At 44.5% G+C, this 20576-nt stretch overlaps 1 protein-coding gene across 1 annotated transcript in view; it reads left to right on the plus strand.

Moving 5' to 3' along the window:
• Nucleotides 1-16702, plus strand: part of SLC12A2 (solute carrier family 12 (sodium/potassium/chloride transporter), member 2) — a 91235-nt gene extending 74533 nt beyond the window's left edge. Inside the window, 3 exon segments of the mRNA XM_015405796.1 lie at nt 1227-1362; nt 1512-1579; nt 16144-16702. Of these exon segments, the coding sequence (XP_015261282.1) occupies nt 1227-1362; nt 1512-1579; nt 16144-16279 (340 nt within the window). The 3' untranslated portion in view covers nt 16280-16702.
• Nucleotides 16703-20576: the final 3874 nt, after the last annotated feature.

Here is a 20576-nt window from a genome sequence, read left to right on the forward strand (position 1 = left end):
AGATTTGCAAGAAGACAGACCAGAGATGCTATATCAAAGGCAACTTCAGCAACTCCACAGAAATTTGGGAATACAATTATCAAGACTTTAAAAGACATTCCATTTGAAATTCGTCAGAAGAGAAAGAGCTACAAGGAGTTAATTACTTTTCTTCAAACAAACGGTATACAGTACAGGTGGGCGATTCCTGAAGGTGTCATCTTTAAAATCAACGATAGAAGGGAGAAAATAGACTCCATCTTCAAAGCCAAGGAATTCTTGAGACATCAGCTGGGATCGGGGGAAGAATCTAAAGAGGAAGAAACTAAATCAAGTGACTCAGCTGCCTCGGGAACGGATGAGGACTTTGCTGCAGAAGCGGGTGCGAGAGCAATGAAAACTGTATATGATTTTAGAGACAGAAAGCTGAAGTAAGGGCAGAAGGACTCTGATAAATGGCTCTTTGAAATAAAGAAGATGCTCAGAAAGTTCTCTCATAATAACTAATTTACTAATACCGAACAATGTGAAAAACAAGAACTCTACAAGTATATTGTTTTACTAACTCTTTTAATACTAATATTAAGTTTGACATAAAGGGGGTCTCCCACTCTTGGGTTTTTAGTTAGTGTGGGTATCTTTCCTTTATCCATAGTTGTAGTTCCCCCGCCTATATTTTTCTTTGTAGTTTGTAGTCTTATTGAAAAAATAAAAATACCCCTCTGGGGGTTTAAAAAAAAATTAACCTTTCCATTTATTAGTATAAAATGTTTACTTTAAAGAGTTAGTAAGACAAAATGTTAACAGAGCTTGATGCATTATGTTGGCATAATAAATCTGAAATCTTAGACCAGTAAATGAACTGGAAATATAGTCTTAAAACGTAAACCTATCCTTTATTATTTATGATATTGTGTATCAAAGGCAGCTCTGGGCTGTTGTTTCTCAGCACCCTATGCTAGATGGCAAATGTTTTTTTTTAAAGTGTGGGGAGCTTCAAAACTGGTTTAAAAAGGTGGGAAGTAGTTTCTAAAATGTACTAGGAATTATCAAGTCCTTGCATGTCCAGAAATGGCGAATCCTACCTGATTGTTATGCAGTCTTTTAAAAACATCATAGTACAGAATGGCAAAAATCATACTTATCTCCTATCTTTGCGAATAAAACAGCATTTTAGTTCCATGTCTTTAGTATAATGATTTCAGCTCACAGTTTGAGCACCAACTATGTAATGAAATGCTTTCTAGCATTGCAGCTTTTGATGAAATGATTGAGCCATTCAGACTTCATGAAGAAGATAAAGAGCAAGATGTTGCAGATAAAATGAAAGACGATGAACCTTGGAGAATCACAGATAATGAAATTGAGCTGTACAAAACCAAGGTATATTTATAATTCCTTTCATTCACAGTATTGACTGTTTTAACTCTTTTGTGTCTAACTCTTCAGTTGGCTTTGATCTCCTGCAACTCCTTTTTAATAGGTCTCTTTTGCTTTGTCTTACATCACCAGTGTTCTCATTTGAATTGCAGAGTCACCGACAGATTCGGCTAAATGAATTACTGAAAGAGCATTCAAGCACAGCTAATCTAATTGTTATGTAAGTACTGCTTCCTATGGTTTTTCACATTTGCACTGGATGCTAATAACCCCATAACTGCTGAGAAAATATCACTAGTACCACTGCCACTACCATTAAAAAAAAAAAAGCTCGACCCTATGAACTGCCCACACAAACCACTTTTTGTACTAGCAGATCTTTCCCCTAGCATACTTCTCAAAAGTCCGTGTTGAGGGTTGCAAGATCATCATGGATAAAATGCCAGGAGGGCTTCTGCAAAAAAGGGCAGTTGAATGGGAAGGTGATTCTCCTTTGTTAGCAGAAGCTCAATGGAATAAACTCTCCACTAGCCCAAGAGGGATGGAGGCCACTTCCCCCTTTTTTATTGCAGCTCTTCATGCTTGTGGCATTTTGTTCATGGCTGTACTGTGACACTTACCATTAGGGCTTTTTTGTGGGTCATGGTGTTTCTGAAGAGAAGGTGGAGGCAGGAGATATCAGCCTCTGCAAACTTCACGTGTGGGCAATTCATAGCCTGAACCCTTTTGTGTTCTCAGACACAAGGCACAATATTAATTTTTTAAAAAGCTTGATCAACCACTGGAGGCATTTTACTCATCGTTTTCTTTATCTCCCGAAGCATTCACAAATACTGTATTGATATTGAGCGTATCTTTTTCTTTAAAGAGATTTTTTCCCCCATGGGAAGCAAAGATATTTGGTGTTGGGTATTAATTTAATGTAAGGAAAATCATGATGTCAGAATGTTCTAATGATTATAACAGGTAAAGTTTATTGTCTGTGGCCAAAAGCTATTACGATCTGAACACATAAAACAATTATATATACACACACATACGCACACACCATTACAAGTATCAGTGTTAATCTAACCAAAAGGTACTGATCAAATAAAAAACATTAGAGTCTCTAGATACAGCTGTAGCCCATATTTTCTTAGCTGCTAAAGCAAAAAGTGAAACTCTATAAGAGACAAATGGATTAGTGTTTGAGAGAAGAAAAAACAGCTTTTCTGAATCTGAGGTTGTGAGAAGGGATATTAACCAAGTAGGAGGCTCTAACATGAGGCTGTTCCACACTGACATTTTTGTCACTCATTTTTCCCTTTTGCTTTGGGTCCCCCCCCCTTTCCACATGTGTTTTGCTCCTTCTGGGATTACTAGAGAGAACAAAACACTTTTTTGGGGGGGGAACCCTGAAGCAGTAGGGACAAACGAGTGACAAAAATGTCAGTGCGGAACTGGTCATGGTTCCTTTTGAACAATTTGAACTGTTGGGAGAATTTGGAATGGGAGATTGACTGCCTATGTGTTGCAGCATCACAGTGAAGCACCCAGTCCCAGATGTTGAAACCAGCTATAGGGACACCCTGGGTATCGTCAGATATGGAATAACAATGGAGCAGGGGTGGCCAAACTTGCTTAATGTAAGAGCCACATAGAATAAGTATCCAATATTTAAGAGCCGCAAGACATGAACAAATATTACACACATTTTCATTGAAAAATATGCATATTTGCTTTTTATTAACATTAAATGAGACTGCCAAAAATAAAAACAAAAAGGGGTAAAATAGATAATGATAACGATATTTATTTGTCCAATTATATTTATTTGTTTGCTAATGATTTTTATGTGTTTAAAAGAGATAGGGAGAGAGGTGGAAAGAAAGAATGAAAGGTGGAAAGAGAGAGAGAGAGAAACAAAGAAAGCAAATAGATGGGGAGGGGGAAGGAAAGGAAGGGAGAAAGAGAAAAAGAAAGGTGGGGGAAAAGCAAATAGATGGGGGGAGGAAGGAAGGGAGAACAAAGAGAAAGAAACAAAGAAAGCAAATAGATGGGGAGGAAGGGGGGAGGAAGGACAGAAGGAAGGAAGACAAAGAAAAGGGTGGAAAGAATGAAAGAGGTGGAAAGAATTGAGAGAGAGAAAGAGAGAAACAGAAATAAAGAAAGCAAATAGATGAGTGGAGGTGGAGTGGAGAAAGCAACTTTAACTTTAAATTAATCCTCTAAGCCCCCTCCCTGCCCCCAGCCAGCTGGCTTGGCTTGGAGAGGGGATTTAAAGAGAAAAATGCCTTCTCCAAGCCAGGGAGGCCCCTTTGAGAATGCATTTAAAGTTAAAGTTGCTTTCTTTCTCTGCTCCCCCCCCCCACCTCAAGCCTACTCAGGGAGGGGAACACTGGCTGCAGAAGGGAAGACTGATTGGGGAGGCATGCCACCCGGCTGGGAGCCACACAATATGTGTGAAAGAGCCACATGTGGCTCCCAAACTGCAGTTTGGCCTCCCCTGCAATGGAGGGTGTTGTTATAACTGACTAATTGGGCAGCATCATTTTGCAGCATTGTTTTATAGCGTTAACTACAAAATAAATTGGTGGAGTCACTGTTTTGCTTCCTCCAAAATCTTATCAGGGCTAAATATAGCTGAGCCATCAGGATTAGGTATAATTACCCCACCGATGTGCTCTGCTTGTGCTGTGCACTCAGTTCAGGATGGAACAACCCAAAAGTTGGGGCCAAGGTGCAGTTAGATTGTTATAAAAGTATTTGATCATTGCTGTTTGTGACAAGCACATACAGCTACAAAATCAACAAACATTTTAAATTTGATTACAGTTTGCACAACATGCAGTCACTTTTTCTTGTGGTAAAAAATGGGGGACCTGATGTGTGATGTCATCCTTCTGAAGGCTCTGACAGGGCTGTAACAATTAAGTTATTCCATCAATTGGGTCAAGTGAGTAGTCTGGGAGCACCTGATGCTACAGTATTGCTGGAGCTAAGCAGTTATGGAGCTGGTCATCTTGACTGAGACTCCCATGTAGGAGTCAGGATATGAAACAGAATCTTTTTAAACCATTCAGCAATAATCCAGAAACTATTAGAAAAGTGAAAATTATTATGCCTCTAATTCAGAGCTTAGGACATGAATTTGTTACGAACACAGTCTTTATAGGCTGCCATTAAGACTGCTCAAGTTGATCTAGTTCCATTTTGTATGTACAACAAAGCTTCACTGCTTTGCCTGAAGCCTGTTTCCTGATGTCTAATTGTAGAATTCCTATGTCTAGAATCTTCTAGCTAGACCTTTATTAAGTAATGTTGCACCAGATAGTTGTAGAAGACATGAAGTACCTGTATCTCTGTTCCTGATCACTCCGGAGTTGTAAAGAGGCCTCCACAAATGATGACTTCCAGACCAGACATTCATTTTAAGTGTCAGTGTTTTTGCATTACACTTTATTATTGGTTATTTGTCTCACTCCCTCATGATATGATTACCCCATTCACAAGTTTTAAAAGTGTCTCTATTCAGTGTTTCTCAGTTCAATGTGTATTGGTCAGCACTGGAAAGTTCAGCCTGAACAGCTGGACTGTTTCCTGTGTTCGGCCAAGTGACTTGGAAATTTTGAAAAATGGCTTAAAACAGGAAACTTTCAGTAAGTCTGGGGTCCTGTGTTCTCCCTCTGAGTGGAGGACATCTTGCTGGGTGTTTCCTACCTTTTCCTTGGGGAGGCAGGAACTAAACTTCACTTCCTGTCCACTAGATGGGATACACCCCTCAGCTCCAGTTTCGTTCCTGCCTCTGTAGGGAGCGCAGCACTTAGTTGGCACTCGTGCCTTTTTTCCAGCTATTTGCTACCCAGCTATTTTTTCTGACCTTTTTCAATCCTTTTGACCTTCAACTATTACTTCCTTCCTCCTCTACTGCTCCTCTTCCTCCTTTTCTAATCTCCTCATCCGCCTTCTCCCACCCAACGCTCCTACCAAGGCATGTCGGATCGGGACGATTCAGACGTGTTTTTTCTCCGACTCCGAAAGGGGCGAAGCCCTTATGCCAGCACCAGAGGAGCCATGAAGGGGGAAAGACATCTCTTTCACCCCCTCTGCGACAGCACGCACAGCAGAGCCGAAAGACAAGCGCGCCAAAAAGTGGCCTCACTCTCCGCCTACGGAGCACGAAGTGGGCGCCATTTTGAATCGGCCGGCTAAACAACGAACCCCTGAGGAAACAGGGAGAGGCTGCGGGGCGGCTGTCACTGCTTCCATAAGCCAGAGCATAAGCTCAGGTGATGTTACGGCAATTCCTACTGCCCAAGGGGCCGGAGCGGCTTGTTCTTCTCAGTCTGAGACTCCTCCCGGCATACCCATGAGTAACCCTGACAGGGGCATCAATGTGTTATTAACTCCTGAGGTGATGCAATTCTTTAGACAGGCTATGAGGGAGGAGGTTGCTGCCCTTCACCGCGATCCCCCCTCAGGGACTTCCTGCCCAAGTCACTCTCATACACATATCGATCCTTACCCACAGGGTAACCTGAACAGGCCGTACCCGAATGATGAGAGACCTCGCTGGCCAACTAAAGCGGCCAGGAAAGGCCATTATTGTTCCATGAGGGAAGACCCTACATGGGATCTCTCTCAGATGGGAGATAGTGAGGTCGATGATAGAGAGGAAGGAGAATTCTTCTCTGATGAGGAGGAGGAAGAAGAGGAGATGGAGGTTCCTGAACCCTCCATGAGGTTTTTCAAATCTGAGGATTACCAATACTTACTTAAAAAGACAATGTCTGCCTTAGAACTCATTCCCAAGCCTAAGGCGGAAGGCCACAACAGCTCAGAGCATTCTGATGAGTCTAGACCCAGGGGGAGCAAAGACTACTTTCCTAGAACCCCAGGTTTCGAAAACGTTTTTCCCTTCCCTGAGTTTTTAGAGAAACAATTAGTCAAGGAGTGGTCGAAACCTATGGCGAATAAGCATTGCCCTCCTAACGTTAAAAAGTTATATGCCTTGCCTAACTTTAGTGACAAGCTCTTGCAGGTCCCCCTGGTGGATGCACCAATTACAGCACTCCAAACTTCTGGTTTGCTTTCGGAGGATGGAGAAGATAGCCTGGTCAGAGATAGCCTGGACCGGAAGGCCGAGTTTGCATTGCGCAAGGCCCATGAAGCCACAGCCATGGCCATCAGAGTGGCAGCTACAGCTACCATGGTAGCCAGAGCTTCCATTGCCTGGTCTAAGAAGATGGTCCAACTTATTCCTGAGTCCAACAAACACCTGGCTGAAGGGGCTAATAGACTGCTACAAGCCTCCTCCTTTTCCGCTGATGCCACCCTAGATGCGATGGTTTTTTCCTCTAGAGCCTTGGCTTCAACAGTAGCCTCCAGAAGGACCCTGTGGCTAAGAGCCTGGCAAGCTGATCTCCATGCCAAGGGCATTGTTACGGCATATCCCTTCCAGGCGACAGACTCTTCGGCGACGCTTTAGACAAGATCCTTGTTGAAACAAAGGACAAAAAGAAAGCAATGCCCAGATCCTTAGGCAGAGCAGACCGGAGGGGCCTGACTAATTTTTCCTTTCGAGGTCAAAGATCAGCTTACAGATTCAGCAGAGAAGGCAGACACCCTCCTTGGGGACCTTCCAGGCAGACTTTCAGAAGAAATGCCTTCTTCAACAGACGAGGCAGATCTTTCGTTCCCAGGGATGACAAGTCCAGCAGAGATGTCAAGAACCCCAAGGCATGGCTACCATCCTGCGCCTGTGGGGAGTCGACTACTTCTTTTCCACCAGGCCTAGGTCGACTCCGACATGGACGCGTGGGCACAGGAAGTCACTTGCAAGGGGTATTCCATCGAGTTTCTCAGCAGACCCCCAGACCGTTTTGTCCCCTCTCCATTCATAAAGGATGCTGTCAAGCTGGAAAGGACCCTGGACGCCACCCAGCATCTGTCCAGCACCCTGGCCATCAAGACTGTTCCAGCAGAGGAACAGGGGCACGGCGTTTATTCCATATTTTTCACTGTCCCCAAGAGAAACGGAAGCTGGAGAGCTATCCTGGACTTAAAGTTCCTAAACAAATTTGTTCGTCTGAGATGTTTTTGTATGGAAACCCTCCGTTCCATAGCGGAGGCTCTCCAGCCGTAAGAATTTCTGACATCTATCGACCTTACGGAGGCATACCTCCATGTACCAATCTTCACCGGTCACAGACGTTTCCTACGGTTTTGTGTCCAGGGGCAGCACTGGCAGTTCAGGGCCCTCCCCTTCAGACTATCAACCGCCCCCAGGGTTTTCTCCAAGATGCTTATTCATAATAGTCCACCTGCGGGAGAAGGGAATACACGTCCATCCATACCTGGACGATCTCCTGATTCGCTCGCCTTCTCGCTCCAGGTCTGTAATAGACACCGAAACCACCATCCACTGTCTACAGTCTCACGGTTTTCTGGTGAATCTGCAGAAGAGCTGCTTAAGTCCATCCCAGTCCATAGAACATCTAGGAGCGATACTGGACACATCGCTGAACACTGTGTTTCTGCCCAAGTCCAAGGCAGAAAAGATCTGCGACCTTTGCAGACAAATCATCAGAAGCAGACAATCACTCCTTACGACCCTGTCCAAGTTGATGGGCCTATTCATCTCGTGTATAGACGCTGTTCCGTGGGCCCGGTTCATGCGAGACCACTCCAGTGGTTCTTGAGACTTTTCCAGACCAGGATCATGAAACATCACAATGTTCTTCTGTACAATGTTCACGGCCATCTTCTCCGAGGCCGTGCATATTATGTAGCGGAATGGGAACAAATTGTCACAGACAATTCAGGGTTGGGATGCAGCCTTCAGGGTTGGGATGCAATATACCTCAGCCTTCCGACTCAGGGTCTATGGTCCAAAGAGGACAGCAAACTTCCTATAAATGTATTGGAACTGAGAGCCATCAGACTGGCTCTTCTACATTTTCAACCTCAAATAGCAGGTTGTCATGTCCTGATCAGAACGGACAACATCGCAGCAAAATCATATATAAACAACCAGGGAGGTTCGCGATCTCCACATCTAAGCCAGGAGGCAACCAAACTTTTCATCTGGGTGGAGTCCAACATAGTCTCCATCAGGGCAAAACACATAAAGGGGACCCTGAACTCTCAGGCGGATTGGCTCAGCTGGTTCCATCTTCAGGAAGCGGAGTGGTCCCTGAAGTGGGACCTGTTCTGGCTAATAGTGGACTCCTTCAGTCTGCCAGATGTGGACCTGTTTGCTTCGCCACACAACTTTCAGGTGGAGTGGTACTTCACCAGGTTCCATCATCACAGTGCGGAGGGAACAGATGCCCTAACGTCTCCTTGGCTGCAGGGCCTGCTGTTCGCATATCAACCGACACCGGTTATCCCAAGACTGCTGAGGAAGATAAGAGAACACAGGGCGGAGGTCATTCTAGTGGCCCCCCTATTGGCCCAGGAGACTGTGGTTCTTGGACCTTCGAGCACTATCGGTCCTACCTCCTCTTCGTTTGCCAGTGTCACCAGACATGCTAACACAGGGACCGGTTTGGCACCCGGATCCTGAATGGCTTCATCTAACCGCATGGCGATTGAAAGGGACGAGCTCCTCGACTCTGCTGATGCTGCCTTTGGTCGAAGAGTTCTTCAGGGGATTCTGACAGACCAAGACGATGACCCACCCAAGTAACATGGACACTGCTGTAGGAGGTCCCAGCAAGATGTCCTCCGCTCAGAGGGAGAACGGGCCATTGGTACTTACCGTGAAGGGTCCTTCTCCTCTGAGATACGGAGGACATCTTGGGCCCTCCCTTTCATCGTCTTATCTGGTTTCTCTGGTTTCTCTGTTAACTTTTATTCTGTCTATGGCTCAGGGTAGTCCTTCCTGTCCTTATCTCTTTTCATACCTGTTGGCCCTTTCTGGGTCCTATTCTATTGAATTGTTACAGTTTATAGTGTTTTTATAGTGTTTTTTACAAGGTTTACTGCTCATTGGAGTCCCGTAACTGGAGCTGAGGGGCATATCCCACCTAGTGGACAGGAAGTGAAGTTTAGTTCCTGCCTCCCTAAGGAAAGGGTGGGAAACACCCAGCAAGATGTCCTCCGTATCTCAGAGGAGAAGGACCCTTCATGGTAAGTACCAATGGCCCGTTCTCTTAAGGTCTGACTGGTCAGTATAGGAGCGTAGATTTTTTTTTCTTTTACTTTTTACCATTTTAGAAGTTGTGATAATGTTCCAGTTCTTTAAAGTCTGATTTTCATTTTTATTGTGATGTACCTTTGGGATTGTTTCCATATTCTACCTACTTAACACATTATGTTCACATTGTTTCCTCTATATATTGGGGTTTTTTCTCATATAGGAAACTTATAAGGAATGCACATGAGAACCAGCTGGTAGAGCTACTACTGGTGGTGCTATAGGACATAGATCTTTGCTTGGGTCAGGGAGAGCCAGGTTGAAAGTGCAGCAGTTAAGCCAGAAAGCACTTTGAATGTTTCCAGATGCTCAGATCCTCCACAGAAGTTTGCTTCATAATAAAGTCCAAAACTCCAGAAGGCAATGAAATTTAGGGGTCTGAATTTCCCTTCAGTCTCTGATTTGGTGCGCAGAGTGAAATGGATATGTATTTTCTTACAGAAGACAAGGTACTTCTTAAATTGACTGCTGAAATTTTAGAAGGCATGTAATGCTAAGCAACCTGATTACTGTTAACTTTGCCAATAGTGTATATCAGGTACAATTCTTAAGGTATTGCCCCAAATGATGGATCTTCGTCGTGGTCTCCATGCATCACACCCATGGGTACACAGTGCACCTGCACTGAACCGATCGGTGTTGTAAAAAGCTCTCAATGGGATTTTTGCGCCTCCCCTCAGACATGCACAGGAACCCCAACCACGCATGCCCAGGGGGCGGGTGTGGACGTCTTGCCAGTTCTCTTCTGACTGCCGCGCTGTTAGCAGCTCTTTCCTGGTCGGTGAGATTTTTCCTCAGATTCAGCTCTCCGGGATTTCTTTCCCTTTGTTCTCTTGTTTTTCTTTGACCTACTCCCGTTTCACAACAAAAAAACAACCCCTTTTATTTCCTCAGTTTGGCCTTCGGGCTTCTCCCCCCCCCTCCTTCCACCTTCTTTCACCTTCTACTTTTACTTTCTGCTTATGGCACAAAAGTGGGTCTTTTTCAAAAGATGCACTAACTGTGGCAGCAAACTTGCACCACGCGACAGCCACACGCTTTGTGTCCTTTGTTTGGGGAAGCCCATTGCCCAGATTCCTGCCCGCACTGTGCCAAATTCTCCAATCAAACGTGAAAAAATAGAGCAGTGTGACTACATGTGGCCCTCTTAGAATCGGCTCTTACACCTTCAGTCACCCTGTCGACGGGACCTCAAAACCCTTGACTTCGACGGCTCCTCCCTCATCGAAATCAGCCTCCGACATCAATCAGTCAACATCGAACCAATCAGCTTCGTCCACCCCTGCAAAGAAGAAGAAGAAAGACAAGTTGGATAAAGGACAGAAAAGCTCAGTTAAGGGCAGTCACAAATCCCTTATGACGAGCATTACAGCTGGCACCATGGGTCCTGCGCAGAGCTCTGCCCCACATGCGCAACCCGTTCCTATGGCGGCTCCGACATTGGATCTGCCGAGGGTGATGCCTACACCACCTATTCAGCTTCTGGATTCCCCTATTCAACAACTGAACCCCCCGATGTTGGAACAGTTCTCGGATACTCAAGCATCCTCCGATGTCGGTGAGGTTGAGATTCTTGTCAGTCACTCGCCATGTAGAGATCGGTTGCCATCAAGATCTTCCTTTGCTACCAACTGCTCCTGTTCTCCCACTGACACCAATCTTCTTTGTCGACATCGGTCCCAACTGGCTATTGAGGTTGATCCATGTCATCACCATCGATCCTGGTCTCCCATCGACGACGATCCTCCTAGGCGCCATTGATCCCGATCACCAATTGATACTGATCGGCACTACTTTTACAATGTAGATGCTCTGCATCACTTCCCTCATCTCAGTTGAGATCGCCAGTCACCAAGGCGTGCCCACTCCCCGGGTAGGTCTCCCAGGGGCTTCCACTCTACAGCACCACCAATGGTTGCTTGGGACCAACGTCGATTTCAATATCTTTATGGCGCCTTCCCACTTTCATCTCCGATGCCCTGGTTAAACCCAGCTGGGTTTTGGATTGGGATCAATTGTCTACCCGCTGCTCATGCTCTCCTAGAATGCCCTGGGCTGCTCCATCAGCCTCAGCATTGAAACCTCTTGAACCCTCCTCTCCTCAGAAGGTTCCTTGACATTGATCACCTGTTCCTCTGGTATCGAAACGCCCAGCATCAATGCCACCACCTCATCCTGTCCAGGCAGAGGAGCACCCTCTTGATACCCTTGCTTCTATTCCGGTTTCTGTCTCCGCTGCTGTTTTAGATACTCGGAGCTTTCCTGAAGATCCCTCTCCTAAACCTAAGGTTCCTGATGATCTTCCCATATTCCGCTTGGAGGATCTGACTTCCTATGGTGACCTCATAAAATGCGTGGCCCACTCTTTAGGACTGTCAGTGGTTCAGCCGCAGCCCTTGGTGATATGCCGTCTTCAATTAGACACCTCAACAGCTGTTGCTCTGCTGATGTCTGCAGTACTTCTGCTAGCTGCCAAGGCACCCTGGGACAAACCATTTTCTGCAGCGGTCTCCTCCGGCCTTGACCATATATATAAAGTCCAGGAAGCTGGTGTGGAATTTTTCTTTAATCACCCTAAACCTAACTCCATGGTTGTCACGTCAGCATCAAAGTCTAAGAGAACTCATTCTGCTCCATCAGACGAGAGTAGAAAATTGGACTCCTTTGGATGACATTTTTACTCGGCAGGTGCACTCAAGGATCAACTACATGGTCTGCATGAGTCACTATCAGTATGCCCTCTGGGAGCAACTTAGCGAGGTTCTTAATTGTCTCCCCGGAGGACAATAATCAACTGGCCCGTAAGATCCAAAAGGAGCAAAACAACAAATTAGTCAAAACATGCCCTTGACACATTCTCCAAAACCATGACCTTGGCCATTGCCCTGCGTAGGCAGTCTTGGCTACAAACCACAACACTTCAAACTGACACTCGGACGTATATTGAGGACCTGCCCTTCGATGGACTGGGGCTCTTCCACGCCACTACTGACTCAGTCCTGCAGGACACGGACAAGAGCATCAAAGCCTTGCGCACTTTGGGTGTCTCCTCTTCATCAAAGACATTCAAACCTCAATCATGGTCCCGTTCATGGCCTAAATGTTCTTACCCCATCTGAGTGCTCCTGGCATCCCCATACTTCTCCTGCAGGGCAAAGACCATCCTTCTTGTCTAAACCGAAGTACAGGTCGACTCAGCAGTCCAACCACTCCAAGACTGTCAAAACCAAGCAAAGCCTTTGATATCCCACTCTGCCATTCATCAGCCTCAACCCTTCTGGCGCCTTATCTCCCCTCCTGACGCGAAATTACAACAGACAAGCGGGTGCTTTCCATTGTTTCCCAGGGGTACTTGATAGAGTTTGTTCAGCATCACCTCCTCCCAGTCATCGTCACCACTCCACCGTCCCCTGCACTCCTTCAAGAGGTTGCTGTTCTTCTAAGCAAGGATGCTATAGAGGAAGTCCCCCTTGCAGCACGGATTGCTGGGTTTTATTCCCACTACTTCATGATCCCCAAGAAAGATGGGGGCATCAGACCAATCCTGGATTTGAGGATGCTGACCCGCAGGTTCAGAATGGTTTCCCTTCACTTCATTCTTCCGCTTCCTGGAGTCTGGATGGCCACTCTCAACCTCCAGGATGCCTACTTCCACTTTGAATATCCAACCCTGTCATCACCAGTACCTCCGTTTTGTGATCGGGCACCAGCATTACCAATACAAGGTGCTTCCCTTTGGTCTCTCCACTACCCCCAGGGTTTTCACCGAAACCATGGTAGTGGTTGCAGCCTTTCTATGTTTACAAGGAATCATCGTTTTCCCATACATAGATGATTGGTTATTAGTAGCAAACTCTCGAGATCGCCTTGTCCAGAACATAGCCCATACACTGACCCTGTTGCGCAGGCTTGGTCTCCGTGTAAACAAAGACAAATCCCATTTCTTCCTGTTGCAAAGGGTTCAGTTCATCGGAGCAGTTCTGGACTCCATAACATGCCAGGCCTAATTGCCAGCAGACAGGGCGTCAACCCTCCTCTCTCTCCAAGCAAGTGAGATCCCTACAGTCCAGTTTGGTGTTCCAAGATTCAGTGACTGCTAGGCTTGATGGTTTCAACCACTGTGGTTCTCGTCTTCACCAAACAGAGAATAGACTCCTTCAAATGTGATTTCTCAACTGCTTCAATCCGGTAACTCAGCTTCAATCAACCCTACTCTCTCCCCCCCCAGGCAGTTCGGGACTAACCTGGTGGGGACTCCCTTTCAATCTACTCCTGGGAGCTTCTTTTTATCCACCCCCACCCCACAGCTGACTCTGACAACAGATGCATCACAGTGGGGCTGGGGTGCCCACCTGAAAGGCCTATTCATTGATGACAGATGGGACGCTCATCTCGCAGGCCATCACATCAATTACCTGGAGCTCCTGATGATAAAATTCACCCTTCAAACCTTCCTACCGTCAGTCAAGGGTCTTTGTGTAGCCGTTCTCACAGACGACAATACGACACTCAGTTACATCAATCACCAGGGGGGCACAGTATCCAACCGCCTTTGCCACCTTGCTCTATAGCAGTGGGAATGGTGCATAGCCTGCGACATTTTTCTGTGTGCCACCCATATACCGGGCTCCCTGAATGTTCAGGCAGATCTTCTCAGTTGAGGCCACATTCGTCTTCACGACTGGGAACTGAACTGGATCTACCTGGAACCAGTCTTCCATCACTGGGGCAGCCTGACAGTGGACGTTTTCACTACCAGGTCAAACAGAAAATGCTCTCTCTTCTGCTGTCGTGGGGGAGCAGACCCACTTTCATTGGGTGATGGCCTGCTGTACCCCTGGACCCGCAACTTCCTCTTCATGTTTCCCCCACTGCCTCTTCTACCGTGCATTGTCCACAAGATTGTGAGAGACAATGCAGACTGCATTCTGATAACGCCTTGGTGGCTGAGACAAGTATGGTTCCCGATCCTCATTGACCTTGCCAAGGGGGAATACCATCACTTTCCATCAGCTCCTGACCTCCTCCTATATCAGGTGGGCATCTCCACTGCCACAATGTCCCACGATTGAAGTTAACTGCTTGGAGGATAGCCTGCTGCCATTCGCCAACCGTGTCGCAGAGGTTCTGCTGAATTCCTGTAAGCCAGCTACCCGCAAGTCTTATGACTACAAGTGGTCCAGATTTTGTTCATTTCTTGGAACCTCTCAACTCCCACCTACCTCTGTCAGTCTGAATCACATTTTTGACTTTCTACTTTTGTTAGCTGAATCTGGTCTATCTCACTCTTCTCTCCAGGTCTATTTGGTGGCCATCTCTGCCTATTGCGCCACGTCGATGGTTTCTTGGTCTTCTCGCACCCCCTTTCCAAACGTTTTCTGTGAGGCCTTCTGCACCTCTATCCTCCAGTCAGACTTCCAGCCCAACCTTGGGACCTTCCGTTAGTGCTACGCCAACTCACTTGGAAACCCTTTGAACCGCTAGCCACATGCCATCTCAAATACCTTTCCTGGAAAGCTGCGTTCCTAGTTGCCATTACCTCAGTCAGGTGCGTCGGCAAGCTGTTCGCATTCTGACACGACCCCCCCGTACCTCTGTTTTTTGCCAAATGGTGCCCGCTTGGCCCCCGACATCTCCTTCCTTCCTAAGGTTATCTCCGAGTTCCACCTCCACTCTGATGTTTTCCTGCCAGACTTCATTCCTAATCCCCTAATCTACATTCTTTGGATGTTAAGTAGGCGCTTTTGTTCTACTTACACCAAACACATCCTACCTGCCAGGATCCACGCCTTTTTTTGTTCTATGCTTCCAATAGAATAGGAACTAGAATCAGTGCTCAAAGACTCTCTAAATGGATTGTAGAGTTAATCCGCCTCTGCTACCTTCTCGCTCAGTGTCCACTCCCTGGCCCTCTTCATGCTCACTTCATGAGGGTGATGGCAACTTCTACAGAATTCCTCAAGGGAGTCTCACTTTCTGACATCTGCAAAGCTGCTACGTGGTCCACACCTAATACCTTTATCAGACACTATGCTCTCGATGTCTGCAACCTGGATCGGACTGAGATGAGTCGTTTGATCTTGTCTTCAGCTGCACATTGACTGTCTGCCAGCACCCTCCTCCAGGTGAGCCACTTCTTGCTATTCTCCCATGGGTATGATGCACAGAGACCACGACGAAGATAAACAGGTTGCTTACCTGTAACTGATGATCTCTGTGCATTCACACTGCCCTTCCTTCCTTCCTTCCCCACTGCTGTCATCATTCTGATTCTACAGCGGCCAGAAGGAACTGGCGGGATGTCCACGCCCACCCCTCTGGGCATGCGTGGTTGGGTTCCCATGCATGCCCGAGGGAAGGTGCGAAAATCCCGTTGAGAGCTTTCTACAACACTGGTTCAGCACAGGTGCATTGAGTACCCATGGTTGTGAATGCACAGATAACCACTCAAAGATCATTAGTTACAGGTAAGCAACCTGTTTTTATGGCCTGTTATTACAGCTATCTCTTATTAATAAAACATTTTTACATCAACCAATTCTGTTAACTGTTAATTCTGTTAACTTGGCATTCCTCCTTTTTCCTTCCTTCTTGCACTGTAGGAGTTTGCCAGTGGCACGAAAAAGCGCAGTATCAAGTGCACTGTACATGGCTTGGATAGAAACTCTTTCAAAGGATCTGCCACCAATTCTCCTTGTTCGTGGGAATCATCAGAGTGTGCTTACTTTCTATTCCTAAGCACTGCTGCACAATGTACAGCTGTGAAGAAATGGTACTTCAGTGCCTAAAGGAGAGAGACTTGGGATGTTTGATTAAAATATTAACATCACATGCAGGCAAAAAGTGACTACTCTTTCACTGTTCCACTGACTTGAACAAAGCACACAAGGAAAGTCACAGTACTCCTAAAGTTGTGAAAGCTTCAGTTGTCTAATTCTTCTGTATTTTAACCTTGCTTAATGGGGGAAGATTCTTTGTTAGACTGAAGAATGAATAAACAGGTTTTTCTTTGCTACTTGAATGGCAGCAATAAAAGTGTTTATTTTTGATCAGTGAAAGGATTATAGATTTATAAAAGCCTTTTAGCCTTGAGGTGCCTTCTGAAATTAACCAAATTTCATCCATGTACCCTATTTTGTAAATTTATAAATAATGTCAAAGTCTGCCATTAGATCAATCTTTAGTTTCTAGGTTCTTCCATCTTACAATAAGAAATGCTATGTTTTAGTCTTCCATCAAGCTGTTAGTTTTTACTTCTGTAAGTTTCCTATTGTTCAGAATGGTGGCTGTGGTTTTTTTTTTAAGGTATCTGTTGGATCTGAAACAAAAGTGTGGCAGGTTGACTGTAATAAAAACCAAATTCATACTGTTAATGTCCAGGACTTTGTACAGCTCAGTTTGTATCACTGAATAAAGCTGTAATACACTAAAAGAGACAGGACTTGGTTCTCAAATTCCATACTGTCTATTTCTTCTTATTGATTAATTTGGTGCCGATTAGTAAGTCAGTCTTCATTCTGCAGTTCTGCTGTGAAGCTGTAGTTATGTTACAGAATGATGTCAACAGAATGATGTGATATGGGACACTTCCATAGATGGTATGTAGAATCTTTCTAAGGCCATCTAAATACAGCTGTCAGTTCATTCACCTAGTTAAATGAACCACATTTTATTCAAGTTGTTCCAAGGTCAATTCATTCCATTGTCAGAATATGTGTTCAATCTTGTTAAATACTCAGGTTTGATCCTCTTAACCTTACAATTTAAGTTGTACATGACATCTTGTGAATTCACGAACTGCCAATTTGTGTGCCCTCCTAGTGCGTGTCTGTATGTGTGCGTGTGTGGACTGCTTTCTGATTTTTTTAAATCTCTAAATTGCTTATTGAATAATCAGTTGAGGCTTTTACTCAATGGTTAGCACTGAGTGCTTATGAATATACTTTGAATATACTTCACAAGAACAACTTAAAAACCTTGCAGCCTCCCTGTCATTGAAAGCAGATATACAATATATTTTTATGCAGAACAAGATCAAATTAAATGATCACTTCTTTCTGGAAGGTCAAAGCTACCAGTTACTAAGGTGATTATTTCAGAAAGTGATATGTGTTCTAGTAAGTTACAGTTCTCATTGTCTTTCCTAATGTTGATTGTGTTCTCATTTGTTTCAGAAGTGCAATACAAATTGGCTGCTAGGGTAGAGTAAATCAGTGCCAGTATCTAGGTCTTAAAGGAAATTGGAAGTTATAATAAGAGCAGTTTACTACCTGAAAAACATTCCCTGTGTGTAATTAATAGCATTGATGCCGGTTTGCAGTACTTTGGCGTGATGGTAGGGGATAAAACATTCAGCAAATCTGAATTTGTTTCAATTTTTTAATGTACTGGTGGACAACAGGGCATGAACTTCATGCTGCTATTGCAACAATGTACACTTATTCAAAGTTTTGACCACAGAAAAACCATTGCTGGTGATCTGTAAAAGGAACCAAATGAAATGTGTTTATTCATGTGCCCTGTGTCTAAAGTGATGTCAAATATATGTAAAGGTTGCTTCTCATATGAGAATTTGTACACACACACAAAATCCCACTAACAACTTAGCAATTGTAAAATTTACTCTTACCCTCCTGCAGCTTCTTCGCAAGAAGCAAGTTTGGGACATAGCCATTTCAATTTCTATTTAGTATAAACTGAAGTTTACTTTTTGGCACCATGTTTTCTTAAGTTCCAATCAGTAATGACTTGAAATAATTGTTTTCCATTGACACTCAGCAATACCATTTCTGTAGATGAAATTTTATGTTATGGAATTAGAAACTGTTTGGAAAGTAGCTAAATAAATCAATTATTTATTTGTTTTCTAAAGTTTGTATTAGGCTTTACTTTTTACATAAATCTTTTTATATGCTTTTTTGTTATTTAAACATGATCTGTGGTCTTAATTTAAAGATTGAGCTTTGATTGGTACTATCCACAGTTTGAAAATGTCATATTTTGATAATACTGTACTGTAACTGTCACACACAATGGCTTTTCTAATGTTTTAACAACATTTAATATTGCAGTTACTACTCTGTATTGAGGAAGGATCACTGCAATAAAAGGGAGTGAATTAAAGTAAGCTGCCTAAACCAGCCTACCTTTGTTGATTATGTTGGTTTACTTCTGGTTCTGAATACTCTTCATACTGGTGTCACTTTTACATGTTCAAGAAATACTGAGATGTATTTGATGTTTTCAAAAGCAGAGTGTTGAGTGCTTCTAAGGGAATGTCCTTTTCTCACATAGCATGCCTAATCCTACTGAGTTTCCCCATGCGAAAAAGAATTTCTGCTTTCATCCATATTGATACAGACTTGAATTTATCTTATGACTAGGAGGAGCTGAAACTGAAGTCTCATATACCTGTTAAAATACCAGGGCATTATCCTAGGTAAAGTCACTGATATGAACAGTAGAACATGAGCAACATTCTGATATGAATCCGTGATGCTCCCTGCCCAGTAATATTGCCTGACAGCAGATGTCCATACGGCCCTTGTTAAAAAACATAAGCAAGGCAAAATGGACACAGGTGCTTGTTGTTGTTGTTAAAACCACAACATGTACAAACAAGTGCCAGCAAACATAGTACTAATAAATGATGGTGACGTTCTCTCAGCATCTAGATGGTCAAACTACCACCATAGTCCCAAGTTCTTGCCAGGCTATTAGATGTTAGGTTGGTGCTGATATTGGGGGGCCAGGGCCTCGATGTTAGAAGGCGGCCCCTAATCAAAGGCCTGGTGGAAGAGCTCTGTTTTACAGGCCCTGAGGAACTGTAAAAGGTCCCACAGGGCTCTGGTGTCATCCGGGAGCTCATTCCACCAGTGAGGGGCCGCCACAGAAAAGGCCCTGGCTCTCATCACAGCTAGCCCAGCTTCTTTAGGACCTGGGAGAACCAGATGGTTTTGGGACCCTGATCTTAGTGCTCTCTGGGGAAGATATGGGGAAAGGTAGATAGGTCCCTAACCATATAGGGCAGTGATGGTGAACCTTTTAAAGACGGAGTGCCCAAACTGCAACCCAAAACCCACTTATTTATCGCAAAGTGCCAACACAGCAATTTAACCTGAATACTGAGGTTTTACTTTAGAAAAAAACAACTCATACATTAACATCTTTTGTCTTAAAAGAAAAACACAATAACAGAGCTTTCAATGATACAAAGAACTTTTTATTGAAAGGTAAAAGTTTGCGTTTGGCATGCTTTTGAACAATTAATGTGATTGTTGCTGTTGTATGCATGCTGATAATTTGTCTAACCTTGGCTCATACTTTGTAAGTTTGAGAGCAACACATGCAGCACTCAGGTCATCTGTTAGTCTGTTTCTGGTGTCAGATTTGATATAATTCAAAGATAAAAAGCATAAGATGATCCAAACAAAGTAAGGAAAGCAATCATATCTTCTCAAGTGTTTCACACAGGTCATATAATTTATTTTTCCAGATAGAGCTTTCTTGAAATTCCAATAGCTCCGTTTCCACATTTCCTAAATCTAACCAGTGTAAGCAGGAAAGATCAAGTCTAGAGCCTTAATGGAGGCCATTATTCAGCAGCAGCTTGTCCCACCAGGAAGAGGCCAGGAGGCGGGCTGGCGAAGGAGGTCCCGCCGAGAGGAAGTACTAAAAGGAAGGACAGGACTGCCCATTGGAAACAATGGGAAACACTTGAAGGCCCATTGGAAATAATGGGAGCAAGGAATGCCAATTGACTTGCATGGGATCCATTGAAATACATTACAGTACAAGTAGAGTTGCAATAAAAACGCGGAATGGATTTTCCATTGGAGTCTCTAGGCCCAAATAGACTACTCTGGGAATGGAATGAGAGACCACGGAGTGGAATGAGATGGAGCTGATCTGGTGATAGCTACACACATTCCAGAAATATTTAAATGTAAAGTATTTCACTCTACAGTTTGCAAATCCAGTTGCACAGAACTTTCTCTACACCCAGGGTCTCTCCTTCCACTCTGGGGCCTGTCAT

Source organism: Gekko japonicus, unplaced genomic scaffold (assembly GCF_001447785.1).
Source record: "Gekko japonicus isolate JY-2015 unplaced genomic scaffold, Gekko_japonicus_V1.1 scaffold126, whole genome shotgun sequence".
In the NCBI taxonomy this organism is placed as follows: domain Eukaryota; kingdom Metazoa; phylum Chordata; class Lepidosauria; order Squamata; family Gekkonidae; genus Gekko; species Gekko japonicus.